This window comes from Stegostoma tigrinum, chromosome 16, assembly GCF_030684315.1.
Source record: "Stegostoma tigrinum isolate sSteTig4 chromosome 16, sSteTig4.hap1, whole genome shotgun sequence".
In the NCBI taxonomy this organism is placed as follows: domain Eukaryota; kingdom Metazoa; phylum Chordata; class Chondrichthyes; order Orectolobiformes; family Stegostomatidae; genus Stegostoma; species Stegostoma tigrinum.
This window is the reverse complement of record NC_081369.1, coordinates 15,005,055-15,026,106: the sequence shown is the minus strand read 5'-3', so window position 1 is coordinate 15,026,106 and position 21,052 is coordinate 15,005,055. Positions and strand designations below refer to the sequence as shown.

Below are 21,052 nucleotides of genomic sequence, written 5' to 3'. Positions count from 1 at the left end.
ATGTCATAATACCTTTACTATGTGGGCCATCAAAATAGTTGGACTTTAAAATTTGCTAATTTTTTCAATTTTTCATTTTATTTCATTTTTAAGCATTTTAATATTGAACTAAACACTGAGACTATTAGGGTTTGAAGCTACAATCTTTCCAGTCTTGTTGCATATTTAAAATGCTTATTCCACATACAGGCTTCAACTTGAAACTATTTATAAATATGTTTATCTTTCAGAATGTGTATATATAGCATTTTCCTTTCTTTCCTTAACTTTAAAATCAGTGGGAATTTTCCGTTGAAATTAATATCTTGCGTATAACTGCGGAAAATGCCAAAAATAAATAAACCAAGTATTCATCTAAAAATGTTTTTCTGTCAGAGTTGTGGTTACATATGTGAAAACTGTGAATGTGACAATCATGATAATATTGAACAGGCTTCAATCCAAAATAATTTACAGGTAAGGTTGGAGAATTGCAGTCATGTTTTTGTGCATATTTGTTTGTAGATATTGAAGAACTGTAAGCTATTTTGATAGTTTTCTTTTTATGTAGATTTGATTACAGCATAACACAAGTGTTGAATTTACTGGCAAAAAAACAGCAAGTTTAGTGTACTTGTGTTGTTAATTTATTTTTTAAAAGCAATTTGTGACAAGGAAGATATGCTGAGAGTTCAGAATTGATACAAATCACTATGTTTTGTGCCGTTCCGTCACTAGCCTCATTGATTTCAACATCAATCTCACTTGTGCTTCAAGAAATTTTCAGGTTTTCTTTCTAAATATTAATGGAAGAGGACACAAAGTTAGGACTAGTATTTGCAACCAAAGGGCCCATTTGCTGAAGAGATTATAGACTTTGCAATTCTACTCAATGTTGCAACAGCCAGGAAATCATAGGAGTCTGTAATTAAATAAAGATCTGCAGATGCTAGCGATCTGAAATGCACATAAACCGAAAATGCTAGAGATATCAGCGGGTCTGGCAGCGTCTGTGGAGAGAAAACTGTTAACATTTCTAGTCCAGTGACCCTTCTTCCGAACTGCTCTGTTCTGACAAGGTATCACAAGACTCAAAATGTAACTCTATTTACTTTCTTGATCTCACTTTTACTTATGGTAATTTGCATTAAAAAATTCTTTCATCTTTTTCTTCACCCTCTAATTTTCTTTTGTCTCTACCTGATCTTTCAGTAATCTGACCTTTTTTTTATTGTTCACTCTGTTTCTGTGTCCTTTCTCAAATTTGTAGACCAAAAGTGCGCACTATACTCCAGGTGCGGTCTCACCAGGGCCCTGTACAGCTGCGGAAGGACGTTTTTGCTCCTATTCTCAATTCAGCTTGTTATGAAGGCCAGCATGCTATTAGCTTTCTTCACTGCCTGCTGTTCCTGCATGCTTGCTTTCATTGACTGATGTACAAAAACACCTAGATCTCGTTGTACTCACCACCTTATCTCTAGAAACTCTGAAATTTACTGCAATTGGACAACAACTCTAATGTAATGATTGCATTAGATATGCATTTGAAGTTCCACAGGAAAGAGAGGATCTGAACTAGAAAACTGAAGGGTCTGTTTTGGTGCTACATAACTCTATGACCCCAACACTGTTTTTCTCGTTTCAAAATTTCTAAATTTGCTTTGTACAGATAGAAGTTTCTGAAGTTGGAAAGGAAGTGGAATGTTCTTAAACGTGTAGGTTCAAATCAAGGCAATAGGTTGTTGCTGTATTTTGATGGATTGCCCACATCTGCCTGATATTTAGCATGGATAAATGCCGTGTCATCTACTTGGAACTAGGAAGTTATGGGTTTGTCAAAACATGTAGGGGTTTACATTTAAATGTGCTGGATCAAGAAAGAGACAGAGGTTAACCTCTCACTAAAAGTGCACAAGCAATGCAGATGTAGGGAGATTGTGCTGCTTGGTGCATGCTGGTAGTAGGGGTTGGGCACACCCAGGGAAAGAGATGGAGAAGTTGGCTGGAAGTTGCTTGTGAGTACAACTACTTCAGACTGCTGCTTCAGTAGCGAGGGACAGCTCTCCCTATTTTAGAACCTGTTCTTAGCTGTCAATGAGTAACAAGGACTTTATTGTACCAGTTTGATATAGCTGAATGTCTTTCTCGGCCACAAACCAATAGCTTCAATTATGGCCAATGTTGCTGATTTTAGCTTGTATTCCAGATTCCAAAACTGAATTCAAACTTGCGCAGCCATGTGAGGCAGGCGGGCAGGCAGGAGGAGATGGTACAGGAGGGGAAGGGCAGAATGTCAGGGTTGCTAGGAGTATGGTTGAACCAGCAGGGTGGGGAGTGTTGGGAGGATAGAGGTGGAAGGCTGGTACCAGGTTGGCCAGTTGACCAGTAGGTTGAGTGCTGGGGCTTTAGGTTAGCGCAGGGTGGTGTTGGGTTCCTTGGGAATAATTGTTGGATTGAGGGGTTCTGATTAAGAAGGTGGCGGCAATTTAATTTACCAGGAGTAAGAATTGTCTAAATGTTTCCAGGTGATTGTTAACTAAAGGAAGGCTGAATCCTCTTCTATTAAGAGGGTATTTGAAGGGTTCCACGTGCAGGGGTTTAGCCGTCAGAATCTTCAAATTCCTCGGCAATTTCTACAGGGTCTGCTGTATCTAGGATTCTGCAATTCCAATGTCCACTGCTCCAATGTTTACCTGACTGTTAGAACGTGTGGGCCAGGAACACCAATCTACTGTACCTGGAGTGATAAGATTTCAAATAAAATAGCAATGTAACACAACATCCTGAAGGAGAGAGAGGCCATTAAATTCAAGTATTGCAGGGATCGACTCAAAATGAATTGATTCAGTTTAAAGTAAAATTCTGTAAGCTAGAACATTTGGTCGAAAAAGTAAAGATCTCAAAATTTGCAGTCATTTATTATTGTTGTATTGTCAATTTATAATGCCTTAAGTTTCTAGGAACTTTTTCAGGGCGCATAAGAGCTTAATTCAAGCTTAGTTCAAAGAGCATAAAGGATTCTTAATGTCTCCCTCTCAAACAGATGGGAAGGAAGGATTTTGTTTTAGTTTTGGCAAGTCCACGGTCAGTTAGGACAAAAAAAGTGCTGGTTGGGAGGGATGTGCATCATCTGAACAGAGCAAACAAAAAGACTTGCAAGGAACATTTACGAAGCTATCAAGAATATTTAAACCTGTATGGACATTATGGGGAAGTGAGAGTGAATGCTCAAATTGATAGCAAGGCAGCATTGTGTCTTCAAAAATGAGCATAGCAAAATACAGATAATTACATGTACAGTAATGTTACATAATGATGTACATAAAGCAAGTTTAAGTTTATCTAGGCTGTTAATATTAGTGGAATATTTTGATGAACTATTACATTATAGTTTTTTTAAAAAATTCACTTGAAGGACATGGATATCGTCGGCAGACCAGCATTTATTGCGCTTCCCTAGTTGCCATTGAGAAGGTGGTGGTGAGCTGCTGTAGCTTGATCTATGATTTTGATAGGAAGGGAATTCCAGAATGACCCAGCAACAGCAGAGAAATGCTAACATATTTCCAAGTTGGGATGGTGCCTGGCTTGGAGAGGACCTTGCAGGTGATGGTTTTCCCATGTACCTGCTGCTACCTGTCCTTCAAGACAGAAATGGTTATGGGTTTGGAAGGTGCTGTCCAAGGATCTTTCAGTTTCTGCAGTGTACCATGTGGCTGGTAAACACTGCTGCTACTGAACGTCAGTGCTGGAGGGATGGATGTTTGCGCATGTGTTGCTAAGCAAGTAGGCTACCTTGTCCTTGAGTGCTGTTGAAGCTGCAGTCATCCAGGCATGTGGGAATATTCCATCACATTCCTGACCAGGGCCTTGTAGATGGTGGGCAGGCTTTGAGGATTCAGGTGGTGAGTTACTTGCCACAGTATTCCTAGCCTCTGACGTGCTCTTGTTGCCACTATGTTTGTTTATGTCCAGTTGAGTTTCTGATCAATGGTACCCCAAAGGATGTTGATAGTGGGGGATTCAGCAATGGTAGCACCGTTGAATGGCAATGGGTGGTGGTTAGACTGTCTCTTACTGGAGATCGTCATTGCTTGGCATTTGTGTGATGTGAATGTTAACTTGCCACTCATCAGCCCAAGCCTGGATATTGTTGTTTTGAACATGGATTGCTTCAGTATCTGAGGAGTCACAAATGGTGGACATTGTGCAATTTGATGGTGGCTTCTATTTCCCAAAAAGCGTATGTTCTATGATTTGATGAAGAGGAACAGAAAAGCAGAAGTGAAATTGCCAAGAAATTAGTAAGAAAATAAACTGTATACGATATACAGGAATAATGAAAAACCGTTAACTTTGTGATGTTATTTATGAATGATTTGATTTATGTTATGTTTCTATTTATCCATTGCGCTATTATAACATTTCCTGTTAAAGATTCTATATACATAAATATCCAAAAATGCAACAGTTTAATACTGAATCAAAAGCGATTTTTGAATATTGAGAAGGATGACTATTACAAGGCCAGAGAGTTACATTCTAAGAGGATTTGTCAAGGAACAGAGAGAATTGGAAAAAAAATCTTCAAAAATAAATACCCAAGATTATAATCTCAACAGTTGTAGGTCTAACCACCATTGGTGGGTTGGAAGGTAGGCAATATACAGGAGACAGGAGCTCGAGGATTTTTAGGGTTGAAGGAGTTTGAGAGATTGGGACAAGGCCACAGGTGGATTTTAACACTAGAATGTGCATTTAATAGAGAGGTAGTTTTGAACCAGAATGCCTGTGTAGGAAGCAGACTCCAAGCAGCAAAGCTTGAAATGAATAAGCTTTTGGAGGGTGCAGGAGCATTCAAGTAGTTAAGACTGCTGATCGTAAAAGCATGAGTAAAAAAAATTCTGCAGTAGATGGGCTGTAGCAGAACTTCCTGTATTATGCCAGTCTCTATTTGGTATTGTACACGTGGGCACCTTGGGGCTCAGGAAGCAGGATCATTGTCTTGCTGCCATTCATCTACAGATAGTAACATCCTAATGTAGTGGAGGAGTGTCAAAAATATGGAACCCAGACACACATGCACAGTTCTCAGGGTGTTAAAATCAAGTTTATTATCCAGTGAAAAATATAACACTCTAGTAGAAACAGACACTGGTTTACTGAAGCAATATTGGCATTTATCAGTGAGACATTAGGAATTACAAGCTAATTGTAGAGGTGTGAGCTACACTATAGTTGCCAACCCCTCAGACAGACATCAAGCTAACCACAGACTCTTCTATCTCAAAGTAATAAGTATTTGATTTTGCCACCCCAGCTTCTCAAACTACACAACGTTTGTTGAGGTTGGGATGAAATGGGGCAGGGGCAAGCTGGCAATCTGCCCACATGTCACTGTTTATTCACGAGGCACTCAAAGGGTTATATTCGTTGATGTGCCTCAGGCATTTCCCAAGTAGCTTCCACTGGGAATAGCTAGGGGGACAATTAGAGTGCTGCCGGGGCTGTCCAGCCATAGAAACCCCATCCCTGATAAATATGGTGCTGAGGGTTTCAGGTGAATTTTTCCTTTGATTATCAGGATTATAGTGGTGCAATCTTGAAGACTTCAGGAATTTCATCACAAGCACAAGGGAGCAGCAATTGTGGAAAGAGACTCTTTTTTAAAGTATCTGTAGCAGCTTGCATAATGGCTGCACCCAGACTTGGCACCATGAGAAATGTGCCATGTATCAAAAATATAACATTAAGAAAATATTCATATCCATAAATAATCACTGGCAAATTCACTGACCAAATATTTGGAATATGCCATATAGTACTATTGCAAATATATTAAAATATACCATGTGGATATTATCATTAGACTGAGGAAATTGTCAACACCCAACACTTATAACAAACTTTCAGAATCAAAACCATTCTAGGCTTTGAAATGTCCAGAAATCTTTGAAAATGTAAATGGGATACTAAAGGCTTATTTTATTATAAAAGTAACTATATCCTGCTAACCCCATCTTGCCTTCAGCTTTTAAAATTTAGGCACATCACTCCTGTCTTTTTTTTAAAAATTGCTGTTTAGGAGCAAAGAAACTATCAAAATTGAAACCTAGGACCTGATCGCCATGGCAATGGGCAGTAACTCTCTCAAATCTTTTTTTAGAGGATCGTCTCTATTTGTCTAGAAGAGTGGTGGGGGTAAAGGAGAGAAAGCTTTGGCTAATGCAAACTACCCATCCTGGCCCAATACAAACAGAACAACTGATTCTTTTCACACTATCCCATCATCCCTTGATGATAATGTTTGTCTTATTTTATGTTCTGTTTACAAATAGATTTACAAAAATAACTTGGCCTATGTACCATTCTTCTGCTGCTAGATTGTTAAACATGTCCCTTTCCTCCAAAGGTCCTATCCCTGTCATCCTAAGAATGTACCCAAGGAGCTTTACAGTATTGTCGTAAGAAAATTGTTACATCATTTATAACTTTCAACAATTACCTGAACCAGAAAGGAAACCGGGTTATCAACACTTTTATGGCAATGGGACAAGGAAACATGAAGAAGGGTGCCTCCTTCATACAATCCACTTTGGAAAGGGTACAAAGTTTTTAGGAGAGAAACTGGATAAAGGTAGGGATTTCAGAATTAGGGCTGAGGAGAAGAGGAGAGAAATACCTTTTGTGGAAAGGTGGAGAGGAAATTAAAGTACAGCATCAACACCTTTAACATAATCCACAAGTGAGACAAGGCACAGAAAAAGACAGAATTAAATTATCAAAACATAGGAACAAAATACTGCATGACCACAGTCTCTAATATTCTTGGCTAGAAGTCATAAAGTTAAACAATTCTAAGCACAGAGACTCAAAAAAGGTCAAATAATTGTCAGTCATTAGTGCAGCTGTCCACAGAAAACAAGAGACTTCACCTTTGGGAAAATACATCATTTGCTCCTCTATCTGAAGTGTCAACTCAAAACAGGAAGAGGAGCATTCAAAGTAGTGAAAAACAAATTCAAAAATCAGTAAGACAGTTGGTACCAAGATAATAAAGTGTGAAGCCGGATGAACACAGCAGGCGAAGCAGCATCTCAGGAGCACAATTGTTACTAGTTGGTACCAGGCTGGTCAATAACAATGTGTTCAATAAGCTAATGGAGGTAGGGATATTCAAAACACAGTTTGGATGGTAAAAAGAGAGGGGTTTAGCATACTAAAGGGATCAATCTTAGTGGCTTGAATGTCATTCTTATCTATGCTTCTGTACTTAGAGCAGCACATTCTCCATCGTCATTTCAATGATAACCCCCGTCAGGACAGGTCCCTACACTTCCTTTGTTAATGCACCTTAGCTTCAGAAAAGTGCACCAATATAATCCCGTTCACAGTTAAGGGGTTCAGCAGAAGCAGATAGCTATTAGGGCAGTAGCTAAATCCATCGCCCCAGAAGTGATGGGCATGATCAGATGTAATCCCTAAATTATGGAGAAAAATAGGCTCTGCTCCTGTTCCACTTCTCAGATGGTACTGCCACAATACGACTATCATGGTAAAGAACTTTTGGTTCAAAGCAGCCAATGTGGACTCGTTACCTTACACTTGAAAAATCTTGTTAATAACCTGTTCATCCAAGGTATGATACATCTTCATGACAGGGGGGTCACTTAGACAGTAAAAACCAAATGAACTGTAGATGCCATAACTCAGGAACAAAAACAAAAACAAAAGTTACTAGAAAAGCTCAGCAAGGTCCGGCAGCATCTGTGAAGGCAAAAACAGAGTTAATGTTCCGGGTCTGGAAGGATCACTGGACATGAAGTGTTATCTCTGATTTTCTCTTCATGGATGCTGCCAGACCCTCCTGGAACTTAGACAATGACTTTCTGGGCCACAGGTTTTTTTTGCATTCTACCACAAAAGCCCCCTTGTTACTTCACATGTTGACTACCCTACTTCAGTTAAAACAAAAGATCAGCCACAGTCCAAAATACATGGTGGAACAGGATCAAGGGCCCCTTTTCAACTCTTACCTTCCTAGTTAACGCTAATGTCAAAACTGGAAAAAGGACACAAACCGAACACCATTAACCTCTGAAATATGGAAAACATGTTACTTTGCAACTGTCTGCATTATATCTGCGCTGTTCTGGAGTGACTTGAGAGTGAGGGTTTCACTAAGTCTGTAGCCCCTTGGAGGAAAATTAGTTGGTTTTTTTTAATGCAACTTACACTCCAATAAAGCCAGATATCAAATTTTGTCTGAAATAGATACATTACACAGAATTCATGGTATGATGCTCTGCCTCAGTTCACCAGGAAAACATGGCGAGACTATAAATAAAAGACAGCTTTCTCACATTCGGAATTCAAAACAGAGGCAGATTAAATAGTACTTTTTTGATGTAGGAAATTGTGGTGAGGTTGGACAGCATATCGATATGTTCGTTGGAACGCAATTCCTTCAAATAGACTTTGCCTTTCTGCTTCCCTACCCAGTTTTGGCACTGAAGAGCACTCACAAGGTTGACCGTCCCATCCCCGTTACCATAGTGGACTTTGGGCTCCTGGTCAGGGAAAACATCGTAGTGAAAGGTCTCAGGTGTTTGTATTCCAGTTCCATACAAGCAGTGTATTGTTACCCCGGGGGCAGTCAAGTTGTACACCAGCGATTCAGTCTTTTGCCGCATGAGCCAGCCATCTTTAAAGTTTATGTCCTGGTAGAATTTTGGTAGTCCTTCATGGAGTAATTGTATGTTGGTGTGGTGACAAACACTTTGTCCACTGACCAGGTGTTGTTATAAGGAAGCAGCCAGTTTGTGGAGACGGCAGTCCGTTGCTGTTCACGTATCTTCAGTGAACTGATGACAGGAATTCGATCATTGTCTCCTGTCACGGTAAACAGAGTTTAAACCTTAGTGTTAGCATTCACGGGCACTTGCAGCACCAAAACAGGCCTCTCTGTGACAGTGTTTAAGAACCTTCTTCCATGTCCTTTATTTCCCTTCTCCCTTGTATGTTTCTCTTCCTTCTCCTTCTGTCCATCAATGACATTTGCCTCAACTTCTCCAGAAGACTAGCCTATTCCACATTCCAAACACTCAAGAAAGCTGCTGAAAATAATGGTGGTGGGTGGGGAAGGAAAAATTGAAATCCCTCTGAAACATAGAAGTAGAGCTAATGAACCTGTGGGTGTGTTGACTACCGGTTAGAGTCATTCAGAACTCATCCCACTGCCCTTCCTTTTCTGAATAAAACGCTTACCTTTTCTTTCGGGATACAATGAACTTTGCCTCAACTATCCTCTGCCACTTACATCCCGTTATGTAATTTTTTTTTTTAAGTACAACCACAAATTATAATCAAGACAACCACTCCCACACTTAATTCACAATGCTAATAATGAAGATTGCCACAAGAAACTTTCATTTTTCTGGTTAAGGAATCTCATGACCTACCTGTAGCCAACACACGCAAAGTCTTTGACACACCTCCCCAAGGAGCCCCCAGTGCGACGTAACAATTAATATATTTGTCTTTCCACTCCTGGGGCTGATGGTTGAGGAAGTAAAGTGTGTAGAGGTTTCCCATGCTGTGCGCAATCAGGACAACAGGGCTACCATACTGTTCGTACATGGATTCAATCATCTTCTGCAGCTCTTTAAAAAATGGGCCATTTTCATCTGGGATTAAAACATAGGAGAGAATGTACTGTGCTATTGGAGAAGAAACAGATTGACATTTTTCTCAGACAGCCCAACAAAATTGATGAATACCTCAGGAATATTCCAAATTAAGAAGTAAAACTGTTGCTCTATTTAAAATCAGCATAGTAATGATGTGCAAACGGATAAAAAATGTATTTTTAGATTGGGGCTAATACCATCAGGACAAATACATAACATTTAAAATGCAACATGAACATAAGATACACTCAACTGGTGCCTTACTGTGGGGGACAGAAGTGAACAAATTGATAGAAGCAACAATGGAGCTATGGCGAGAAATAGGATAGTACCAAAAACCTGGTCAGCAAGAGGAACATTTTAAAAAGATTTTAAAAAGGGCCTTCCAACAATCGTGGAGTGAAGATGGGAGAGAATGTAGAAAACACCAATGTTGAAAGACTACTGAAAGGTTTGGGGCAGGGAGCAAGTTGTGATGTACACAAGCCCTCGTAGAGAAGAACTGGAAATTCCACACAGTAGCAGACAGGTTAAGATCAGTTGAATTTTGAGTATTCAAGGAAGGCAAGAGCAAACAGGGAGGCAATGGCCTAGTGGTATTATCACTGGACTGTTAATCCAGAAACCCAGGTAATGTTCTGGGGACTCAGGTTCAAATCCCACTATGGCAGAGAGTGGAATTTGAATTCAATAAAAATCTGGAATTAAGAGTCTAATGATGACCATGAACCCATTGTTGATTGTTGGAAAAACCCATCTGGTTCACTAATGCCCGTTAAGGAAGGAAACTGCCATCCTTACCTGTATGGCCTACATGTGACTCCAGACCCACAGCATTGTGATTGACTCATAACTGCCCTCTGGGCAATTAGGGATGGGCAATAAATCCTGGCCTAGCCAGCAACACCCTCATCCCCTGAAAGAATAAAAGGGGGAAAAAAAATAAAGAAAAGCAGACTGTAGATGGCAAAATGGATTTCAGTCGCAGTGGCAGGGGAATGTGAAGAGAAATTATTGTTGGAAATATATTCAGTTGCCAATGTACCAGGTGCAGAGCAATGTTTCTGACTGGAGAGGTTCCCTTGGTTTTTCTCAGTTTGAGAGGAGCATATAAGAATTTCTTTCTGACATGGAGACTAGTCCTTACACTGCCAGGGATAGACAGGCAGACACAGAGAAAGTGAGATGGGGGCGTGGGAGTGAAGAGAGAGAGGGATAGAGAATGTGTGAGGGAGAGAGAGAGAGAGAGCGCGAGAGAGCGCGAGAGGGCGCGAGAGAGCGCGAGAGAGCGCGAGAGAGCGCGAGAGAGGGAGGGAGAGGGAGGGAGAGGGAGGGAGAGAGAGAGGGAGAGGGAGAGGGAGAGAGAGAGGGAGAGAGAGAGGGAGAGAGAGAGGGAGAGAGGGAGGGAGAGAGGGAGGGAGAGAGGGAGGGAGAGAGGGAGGGAGAGAGGGAGAGAGAGAGGGAGAGAGAGAGGGAGAGAGGGAGGGAGAGAGGGAGGGAGAGAGGGAGGGAGAGAGGGAGGGAGAGAGGGAGGGAGAGAGGGAGAGAGGAGGGAGGGAGGAGGGAGGGAGGAGGGAGGGAGAGAGGGAGGGAGGGAGAGGGAGAGGGAGAGGGAGAGGGAGGGAGGAGGGAGGAGGGAGGAGGGAGGAGGGAGGAGGGAGGAGGGAGGAGGGAGGAGGGAGGGAGGAGGGAGGAGGGAGGAGGAGGGAGGAGGGAGGGAGGGAGGGAGGAGGGAGGAGGGAGGGGAGGAGGGAGGAGGGAGGGAGGAGGGAGGAGGAGGGAGGGAGGAGGGGAGGAGGAGGAGAGGGAGAGGGAGGGAGGGAGAGGGAGAGGGAGAGGGAGAGGGAGAGGGAGAGGGAGAGGGAGGGAGAGGGAGGGAGAGGGAGGGAGAGGGAGGGAGAGAGAGGGAGAGAGAGGGAGAGAGAGGGAGAGGGAGGGAGAGAGGGGGGGAGAGGGGGGGAGAGAGGGGGGGAGAGGGGGGGAGAGAGGGGGGGAGAGGGGGGGAGAGGGGGGGGGGAAGAGGGGGGGGGGAGAGGGGGGGGGGAGAGGGGGGGGGGGGAGAGGGGGGGGGGGGGAGAGGGGGGGGGGGGAGAGGGGGGGGGGGGGGAGAGGGGGGGGGGGGAGAGGGGGGGGGGGGAGAGGGGGGGGGGAGAGGGGGGGGGGGGGAGAGGGGGGGGGGGGAGAGGGGGGGGGGGGGGAGAGGGGGGGGGGGGGGGGGGGGAGAGGGGGGGGGGGAGAGGGGGGGGGGGGAGAGGGGGGGGGGGAGAGGGGGGGGGGAGAGGGGGGGGGGGGGAGAGGGGGGGGGGGGAGAGGGGGGGGGGGGAGGGGGGGGGGGGGGGGGAGAGGGGGGGGGGGAGAGGGGGGGGGGGAGAGGGGGGGGGGGGGAGAGGGGGGGGGGGAGAGGGGGGAGAGGGGGGGGGAGAGGGGGGGGGGGAGAGGGGGGGGGAGAGGGGGAGAGGGGGGGGAGAGGGGAGGGAGAGGGAGGGAGAGGGAGGGAGAGGGAGAGGGAGGGAGGGGAGGGAGGGAGAGGGAGGGAGAGGGAGGGAGGGAGAGGGTGGGAGAGGGAGGGAGGGAGAGGGGGAGAGGGAGGGAGGGAGAGGGAGGTGAGAGAGGGAGGGAGAGGGGGGAGGGAGAGAGGGGAGAGAGAGAGAGGGAGAGACAGGGAGAAAACGTGAGATGGGGAGGCAAGGGGAAGAGAGAGATCGAGAGAGAGATCGAGAGAGAGAGAGAGATCGAGAGAGAGATCGAGAGAGATCGAGAGAGATCGAGAGAGAGAGATCGAGAGAGAGAGATCGAGAGAGAGAGATCGAGAGAGAGAGATCGAGAGAGAGAGATCGAGAGAGAGAGATCGAGAGAGAGAGATCGAGAGAGAGAGATCGAGAGAGAGAGATCGAGAGAGAGATCGAGAGAGAGATCGAGAGAGATCGAGAGAGGAAAAAAAAGCAGAAAAAAAGGGTCAAACAGGCCCCACTGAAATGAAGCAGTGCCGGGTTTCGCTTGATTTTCCCTTTTAAAATGCAAACTACATGTGAAGTCCAGAATTAACTTCCTGGTCTTTTTATAAAGAGATTAAAATCTACGCTATGTCTAAAAACACCTGTAGAAAGAACATCGCCACATTCTGATCTCCTTAATCATTTGGACAAAATGCTGTCCTTGAACTATAAAAACATAATGGAAAAGGATTTCCAATTTAAATGTTTGATTTATTTTGAACATTTTCTACTTCTTAAAAAATGAAAATCATTCACAATAAACTATTTTGTTCTGAAGCACAAGTCTGGTTGGCTCCACCCAACTAGCCAGGAATTTACCAGAGGAAGGATGCACTTCGCTTTCTGAAACCCCACAGCTGGGGATGCACACTTCTTCACTTTGGTTTCACTTACTGGGTGCCCGACGCCAATCATAGGGAGCACCTCGGACATCTTCATCTCTCAAGTAACCCCATTCCACCATAGATTTCACCAGAGTGTAGAAATAAATCCCTGTAAAACAAGACAAGTGATTCAGAACTATTTGGTTAAGTGCAAAACAGCAATGTTTCATCTCAGATCTGAAGTGACTCCAGTACATTTAATTAGACTCTTCACCAACAACAAAAACTCCAAGAGAGAACAGAGAGATAACAGGAATTTATTTTGGCACAAAAGGCTGACAATCTCTCAGCATTTTTAAAGCAAAGGCAGAAATTGACAAACAAGGTGGTGACAGGTTATTGGGAGCAGGCGGGAAGGTGAAGTAATCAGATTAGCCCTGATTTGAATAGCATTCAGGTTTTAAGGGTCGAGGGGTGCACTCTTGCTCCGAATTTGTACATTCATAAGATGTGAACTTAATCATGGGATACAGGAGGATGGACCAGGATTATTTCATTGGAGCTACTGAGTTGAAGGTATCTTGACTGTGAAGACTTTGGTGAAAGTACACACTGCTGTTTTATCTGCTATTAACAGAGAGAGATCGGTTGCATCTCTACCCCTCTCATCAATGGAAAGAATGGAGATGCTTGGTATGCAACTTTTACAGAAAAGCCCACACTGCAGTAACTTCTCTGTCCATTAAAATGGCACTTTGAAACACATGAAAAATGAAACACATTTTGCAGTCAGTTTTCAAACATGCATTTCTGCTCAAAATAATTTCCACGTCATTGGACTTAATCTGCTAACAACCAACATAACCAGTTAGCCCCTCAGTGTGAAATTGTATATAAATAAATATATTGAAAAATTCCATGACTTTGTTCAGTAATTTGGTGCAGTTTGATCAATTAAAATGTCGACCACAATAAAAAAAGATTAAGTTAGAGAGAGTCTAGTCAACACACAAATAATTTTCAAATCTGTAAGAAAAAGTGATTTCAAAAAGCCGTACAACATCATTTGGCAGTTCCAAGAGAGTAAACGACATGGACGATGGTGAGATTTGAGTCAGAATCCAAGAGGGGAGTGTGCCTAGGCCTATCTTGACATTGGGAGCAATTGCCTGCGTGTTTTATATATCCACTGAGCAGTGGGGAGAGTTTCTCGCAAGGTAGTGGTGAGTTACCAATTTAAGGGTCATTATTGCTTGAGAAACATCTTACTAACGCCACAATTTGACTCATTAATATTCAGATTCGTATCTAATTAAATGTGCCAAAAAGTTAGATTGAGAATTCTTGACGTGGAAGTCAGAGTGGGTAACTGGCAACTGCAACTCCCCACTTGCTCCAAAGAGCCTCCACATTGGACACTGGGCACCAGCAACACCAGGCACATTCCCTGGGTACCAGCCAAATGCACTCCATGTCCACAGTGAAGGATATTCTCAATGTGAAGACTCTGTTTCCACAAGAAGTCCATTATTAAGGATGAGATTGTGGAGTACCTGGAAGTGCATAGTAAAATAGAGTGGAGTCAGCATGGGCTTGTCAAGGGTGGTGGAGGGGGGTGGGTCATGCCTGACAAATCTGTTGGAATTCTTTAAGAAGATTAAAAAGTTAGACAAAGGACCGCCCGTGGCTGTGATTCATTTGGATTTCCACAAGGCCTTGAACAAGGTGTTGTAGGGAGGCAGCTAAATGAGAGTCCTTGGTGTTAGGGGCAAGATCTTGGCATGGATAAAGGATTAGCTAACTGGCAGAAAGCACACAGAGTGGGGATAAAAGAGGTCTTCTTCAGATGGGCTTTTACAACAACTGACAATGGTTTCATGGTCACGACGAGGCCTCTTAATTCCATTTTTTTTAGATATTTGAATTTGAATTTGAATTCAATGCGCCACGGTGGGATTCAAACCTGGTTCCCAGAATATTATCTGGGTCTCTGGATCACTAGTCCAATTATAATACCACAAAGCCATTGCCGCTCCCATACCATGGTACAGTAGCATAGATAATGAGTGTGAGGAGCATTAGCGAGAAGATGGCAACAGAAAACCAACCAGATGTATGGGCAGGGCTGACTTCTAGCAATGTTACTTTTAAAAACAGTGCAAAGGAAGAGAGGAATTTCAGATGTGAATTACACCCACTGCATTCAGGATCAGGAAACTAACTGCGCAGGTTATTATATATGCTAGAAATTCCTCAGCCTTTTGCATTACTTCAGGCAATTTGACCTGCATAACCTAGCAGAAACGCTGGGTCCTGAAGTTAAGATCCACAGATATTCAAATCACTAGTCCAGTGCGAAGTCCAATTCATTCAAGTTTATTGAAGATTTTTTTTTTGCCTGTGTGTTGATTATTGGAAGTGAAGATTTGTCTTGCATTCTTTACCACAAATAATTTTGCTGGATCCCAGAATAATAATTCACTTTCTAAACTCAAAGTACAAATACAATGGAACAGGGGCAGCCTACTTTAACACTAAACTGTTCCTCCCTCCACAGACCTTGCCAAACCTGCTGAGAATGTCTACCATGATAATAAAGTGTGAAGCTGGATGAACACAGCAGGCCAAGCAGCATCTCAGGAGCTCAAAAGCTGACGTTTCGGGCCTAGACCCTTCATCATTTGTGCTCCTGAGATGCTGCTTGGCCTGCTGTGTTCATCCAGCCTCACACTTTATTATCTTGGATTCTCCAGCATCTGCAGTTCCCATTATCACTGAGAATGTTTACCATATTTGGTTTATTTGCTACTCGAGATTAAAAGCCCATGAAATGAAACAATGGTCCACATTTTCATCCAAGACTAAAGTGAAGCCATCAGTGCTTATTATTATAGAGTAAACCGGACAGCAAACACTGGTTGCTCACACAGAACACCAAGTGACTGTCCAACGACCAGCTCCTTCACAAGCCTTGCTACGCTATTACAGTACTGATTTGGCACTGATTCAATATAATACCTATGAAAGACATGATATCATGGCATTTAACCTCTAGATATGTGCTAAACATTGCCCATTCAGGTACATTTTTAACAGCACTAGGGCAGGATTTGTCAGATGGTTTAGATACCCATTGAGCCATCGAAAGCTTCAATGGAGCAAAGTCACGCCCACTGACCCTGCCTGCCTAACGCTAACACAAACAGTGTTCACTGGCTGGAGATGGCACTTCATGCCATCACTCGGGAAGACGCTCTGCCTCGGAGAGCTGCCGGCCAGCACCTCTGCATTGCCTGCACCACCAGGAGAGGCAGAGCAAGCAATCTTCAGATTCTGTATCCCCAAGTGCCAAGGACCAGGTAAGTCTCACTGCGGGACACGGTGGCAAGGTAGGGAGGGGGAGAAAAGGAACATCCCCAGGGCAAGGGGGCAGGACTACCCAGTGTGTAAAGAGGAGGCCATTGGCGGTGTTGAGGGTGGGGATTGGTGGAGATGCCACCCTTTCTCACCTGCACACTAAGCAGTCACATGCTAGCCACCTTGCCAGACCCTGAACTCTAACCAGGCATGAAATGGTCCTTAAGTAGCCCACTCAAAATTCTTCAACTGGGGCAAGGGTAGGGAGGTCAACCTTCACCTCTCTCTGTTCCTGTCAAATAGTGGACAGGTCATTAGAGGGCAGTACAAATGCTATTGAACAAAGTTTAAAGTTAACCCAGCAAAAATAAAAGCAAGAACATACTTGCTAAACACAAAACCAACTGAAGATCAAATTACCACTTGAAAGGAGTGGAGACCATCAGCTGTATAGTTAAAGTTACCGGCGTCTCTCTGATTGCATGAATAATAAAAAATTTTCAGTCAACAGAGATTCATGTATTCAAAACTGTGGATTTGATGGAACAGATGGCAAAAAAAAATATTTTCAGTGGCAGGATACAGACGACCCAGGCCCAGCGATTTCAAATAACGGTCAGAAAAAGCCAAGAGGGGGACTGAGGAGAAATGATCTTTGATGTTGATCTGGAAGACACTCTTTAAAAAAAGGGTAATCGAAGCAGATTCAACCATTTTAAAAGAAAAGAAAATAAATTCTCAACTTGGAGTAAATTTAGTTAAGAAACTAAATGGATTGCTATTTCAAATGAGCCAGAATAAACATAATGGGCTGGTTGGCCTTTTCCTGCACAGAGATTCTACACTCAAGGACTTTCTCTTGAGCTACTCTTGCTCTGTTTCATTCATCTGGAAGCCAAGACTGTAATGCATTTTGACAGGAATTACCCGCAGGGCCTGCTGTCTTTCCTGATGTTAATCTGTGGCTTGATGGAGCTCTGGGATACAGCCACAAAAACCTTTGTTCGTCACAATCTCATGACTGCTTCCATACCCGTGACACACCAGGCATGTAGAGAAGGAATTTATTTAATGGGGCTGTGGCTGCTCTGGAAAAATACTTGACTGATTTTCAGACGGACATTCCTATATTCTGGTTCGGTCATTAAATATATTTTTAAAAAAAATAAAACCATGAATTTCTAAAGCACTGTTAACATGGGGAAAAATATTCCAAGGCACTTGAAGAGTTTTACAACACAGGGGTATATTAGAACAGGTGACCAAAAGCTTAGTCAGCGAGATGGATTTTAAGAAGTATCTTGAAGGAGGGGCAAAAAGGTAGAGAGCCAGCAAGAAAGTCTCCAGAGACCAGGGCAGCTGAAGGAAAGAGAATCTGTAATAGCAAAGACACCCTACATAAATCACAAGAATCTGTTTATTTTCAATTTAGGACATATAATTATCATTGGTTAAGTCAAAGATGTTTAAAACATATAGAAGTACACGCAGAAAATGAATCTGAATTAAATGTAACCACATGATGTGGATAAACAACAATGCCTTTTCTACCCGTGTTTTTAACTAGGTCAATTAATGTCGTAAATGACACTGGCATTCCACAATTACAGCAAAACTTCTGCCTTTGTGCCTGCAATAATGTGCCGACTTCCTAACTCAGTGGATCACTTCGTGCGATTCCTCAGTCCCTCCCTTGCCATTTTTTTCACATCTGTCACCATTATCCTATTTGGGTCAGCTACTTTCTATCCTGATTTGCTGATGCTTAAATTTTCTGTTCTGCTCGACTGAGTTCTATTCCTGCCAACTTTTGTTTTTGATGATAGCCTCGGCTCAGTCATTACCTCTCAGGCAGAAGATCATAGGTCCAAACCACAGACAGGACACTAAAATAATCTCTGCCACTCTGGTGCAGTATGAAGGGGGTCCTACACTGTCAGAAGTGCTGCGTTTCAGATAAAACTTTAAACTAAGGCTGCATTTGCTCTCCGAGTGGCACAAAAATCCACACAGACTATTTCGAAGGTAAACACCAAAGCTCTGTGGGTTTGTGGCCAGTGTGTTGTGTAAGGAAGTGAGGAACCTGGAGTCACTTTATCATATCACATCACTGCGTATAACTGGGTGGCTGCATTTGCTGACATGAAAGGAATATGTGCATTAGCAGCAATGGGTCTTATAAATGTAGTTGCAAATAATTACAAATGCCAATTAATAATGCTATTTTAATAAAAGGAAATATCAGTCACAGAAAGCATAAAACAAAAGTACAACTTCTTTTTAAATTTTAACATCAGCTTAATAACATCCTCAGTTGGCAATAATTGGTGTGTAAGTCACAAATGCCAACTAAATGTACAACCTTAACAAATCAGTATCATGGTACTGAACAGGGTGATATACATAAAGAGTGAAACACAAGTGCGGTTTCTTTTATTGTTCAATAAACCCCTTAACATTGCATACCTGCTTGTGGTACGTTGGTGTCAGCAAGCAGATTCCCCATGAACAGTGTGGACAGGAAGTTTGGATATACAAGAAAGGGGGTTCTTGTGGTGCAGTCACAGTTCCCCTATCTCTGGGCTAAAAGGCCTGGGCTCAAATCCTATCTGCTCTTGAGATGTGTGATAACAGGTTGATTAAAAATATCGACATGAAAAGGAATAGTCTGGAACTGTGCTCCAGACCACATTACAACATGGACATGAACACACAAAGACAGATTAGTCCCTTCCTAATATAACTATAAGTCAGAGAGACTGCTATATCTATACTACAAAATACTCTTGCATATTGTGATGAATGTATAACGGGGTTACTGTAAAGTCGTAAGTCTGAAGACAGTGCTTGACTTTGCTTTCTCTTCATCCAGTCTGTCCTGAATGCAAACTTCGTAGCATCAAACCAGATGATAAAAGATTAGGAATGCTGCAGCCAGATCTTGCAATATTTCACATTACAGTGCCTATATTTCAAAAGACTTTCAGTGGCTCTGTGACACCATGTAAAAGGGATTTACTTATGAGGCAAGCTGTAGTCCACACACTCATCCCTTGGATTCTCCTACTCTTTGGTTTTCAGCTTCACACTTGACTTTCCCACTCATTATCCCTGCATCTCTGAATCTTGCTTCCAGTTCTCCATTTTACACAAAAAAAAACTAAAATAGAAGAGTGTGGAATCACTTCAGGGACCACCATAGCCAACTGAACAAACACTGAAGAATGGTGTCGCACATATCTTTTTAAAGCAACACCAGTTAAACAGAACCTGAAAGAAACTATAGGAAACTTTCAAAGTCATAGGTTGTCCTCAAAAGTCTTGCACCATGTTAAGAATTTGCTGACACTCAGACTATTTCTGTTAATGACAAATGCACTAGTTTAATTACCCAAGGCAATGTTCACTTCCTGCAAATGAAAATTTGACCTTAATATGCTGCCAAACAAAAAAGTAGCCATCTTTATTGTCAGTGACACCCGATAGAGTACACAGCAGGTTGCTCTATGTTCTCTAGATCTCCTGACTAATAGCATTACCAAGGCATCGGACCCAATGGCCAAGCATGAAAACTAGAAGCTCAAGAAAAGGAAAAAAGACTCTTAGCACAACAGTGTATTTAACACAAGCGCAGTCCAAATCCAATAAAGTACTTCACCTGTTAACTCCAAATAAGTAGCTTTAAACCACCACTGGTTTCCTTCACAAAACTTACACCCAAGATATCACATTCATGTTGTTATTTAAACAAAAACTGACCAACAGTCCTTTTGCTGGGATCCAGGAATTCCAGAGGATACGTTTTACCAAACCCAGGGACTCGCACATCAACTCCGGGTGGTGTTTGTGTGGTCTCAGTCGTCGTGTTGTAGATCAACCTTCAAAACAAAAAAGAAATTACAAAAATATAACTGAATTCCAGTCCCTTCTATTTCTTCTTCAAATCGTTCTGTAAATGCATCTAGTCCCCACCACCAATTGCCCTCAACAAGGTGGTGATGAGCTGTCTTCCTGGTTTTCTAAGCCAGTTCAGAGGGCATACATACAGACCAGGCTGGGCAAGAGTAACTTAAAAGGACATGAGGCAGCCAGATGAGTTTTTAATGTTAATTACTGTTATAATAGAGGACAAGCAGATGACTTGAAACCAATTGAGATGAACCTGCATCAAGTGAAACAAAGCGGTAGTTTCATAGTCATAATTGTTATTCACTTTTAATCTGAAATTTAATGAGCTGAATTGAAATTCTCCAGCTGTCAGAGTGGGCTTTTAACTCTTGCCTCTGGGTTACTAATCCACTAACAACCACTATGTATGGGGAGGTAGTGACACAGGCTAATGGGCAAGGAGATGGATTCAAATATTGCAGCTAGTAGAGTTTAAACTCAATTAATAAATCTGGAATTCTAAAGCTGTTTTCATGTTTACCATTTGATTATCATCAATAATTGTAAAGACCCATCTGGTTTATTAACGTCCTTTCCGAAATGAAACCTAAGCTTACTTGGCCTGACCTACAAGTAGCTCCAGACTCAGTAACCTGGTTGATGCTTAACTGCCCCCTAAAATGGACAAGTCAATTCCAGGGAAATTAGGGATGGGCAATAAATGCTAATGCAGTCATGAAAACCCATTAAGGCATAAAGAACGAAAACATTAATAGACCCCAGCAAATTCTTACAATCGCTCTCACTATATGCAGTTGCC

The 21,052-nt window shown here is 42.7% G+C and overlaps 1 protein-coding gene across 1 annotated transcript in view; it reads right to left on the bottom strand.

The window, feature by feature from the left end:
- Positions 1–5,062: 5,062 nt before the first annotated feature.
- pla2g15 (phospholipase A2, group XV) overlaps positions 5,063–21,052 on the bottom strand; it is a 45,715-nt gene continuing 29,725 nt past the window's right edge. Inside the window, 5 exon segments of the mRNA XM_048547000.2 lie at positions 5,063–8,713; positions 8,716–8,871; positions 9,441–9,665; positions 13,058–13,156; positions 20,104–20,222. Of these exon segments, the coding sequence (XP_048402957.2) occupies positions 8,352–8,713; positions 8,716–8,871; positions 9,441–9,665; positions 13,058–13,156; positions 20,104–20,222 (961 nt within the window). The 3' untranslated portion in view covers positions 5,063–8,351.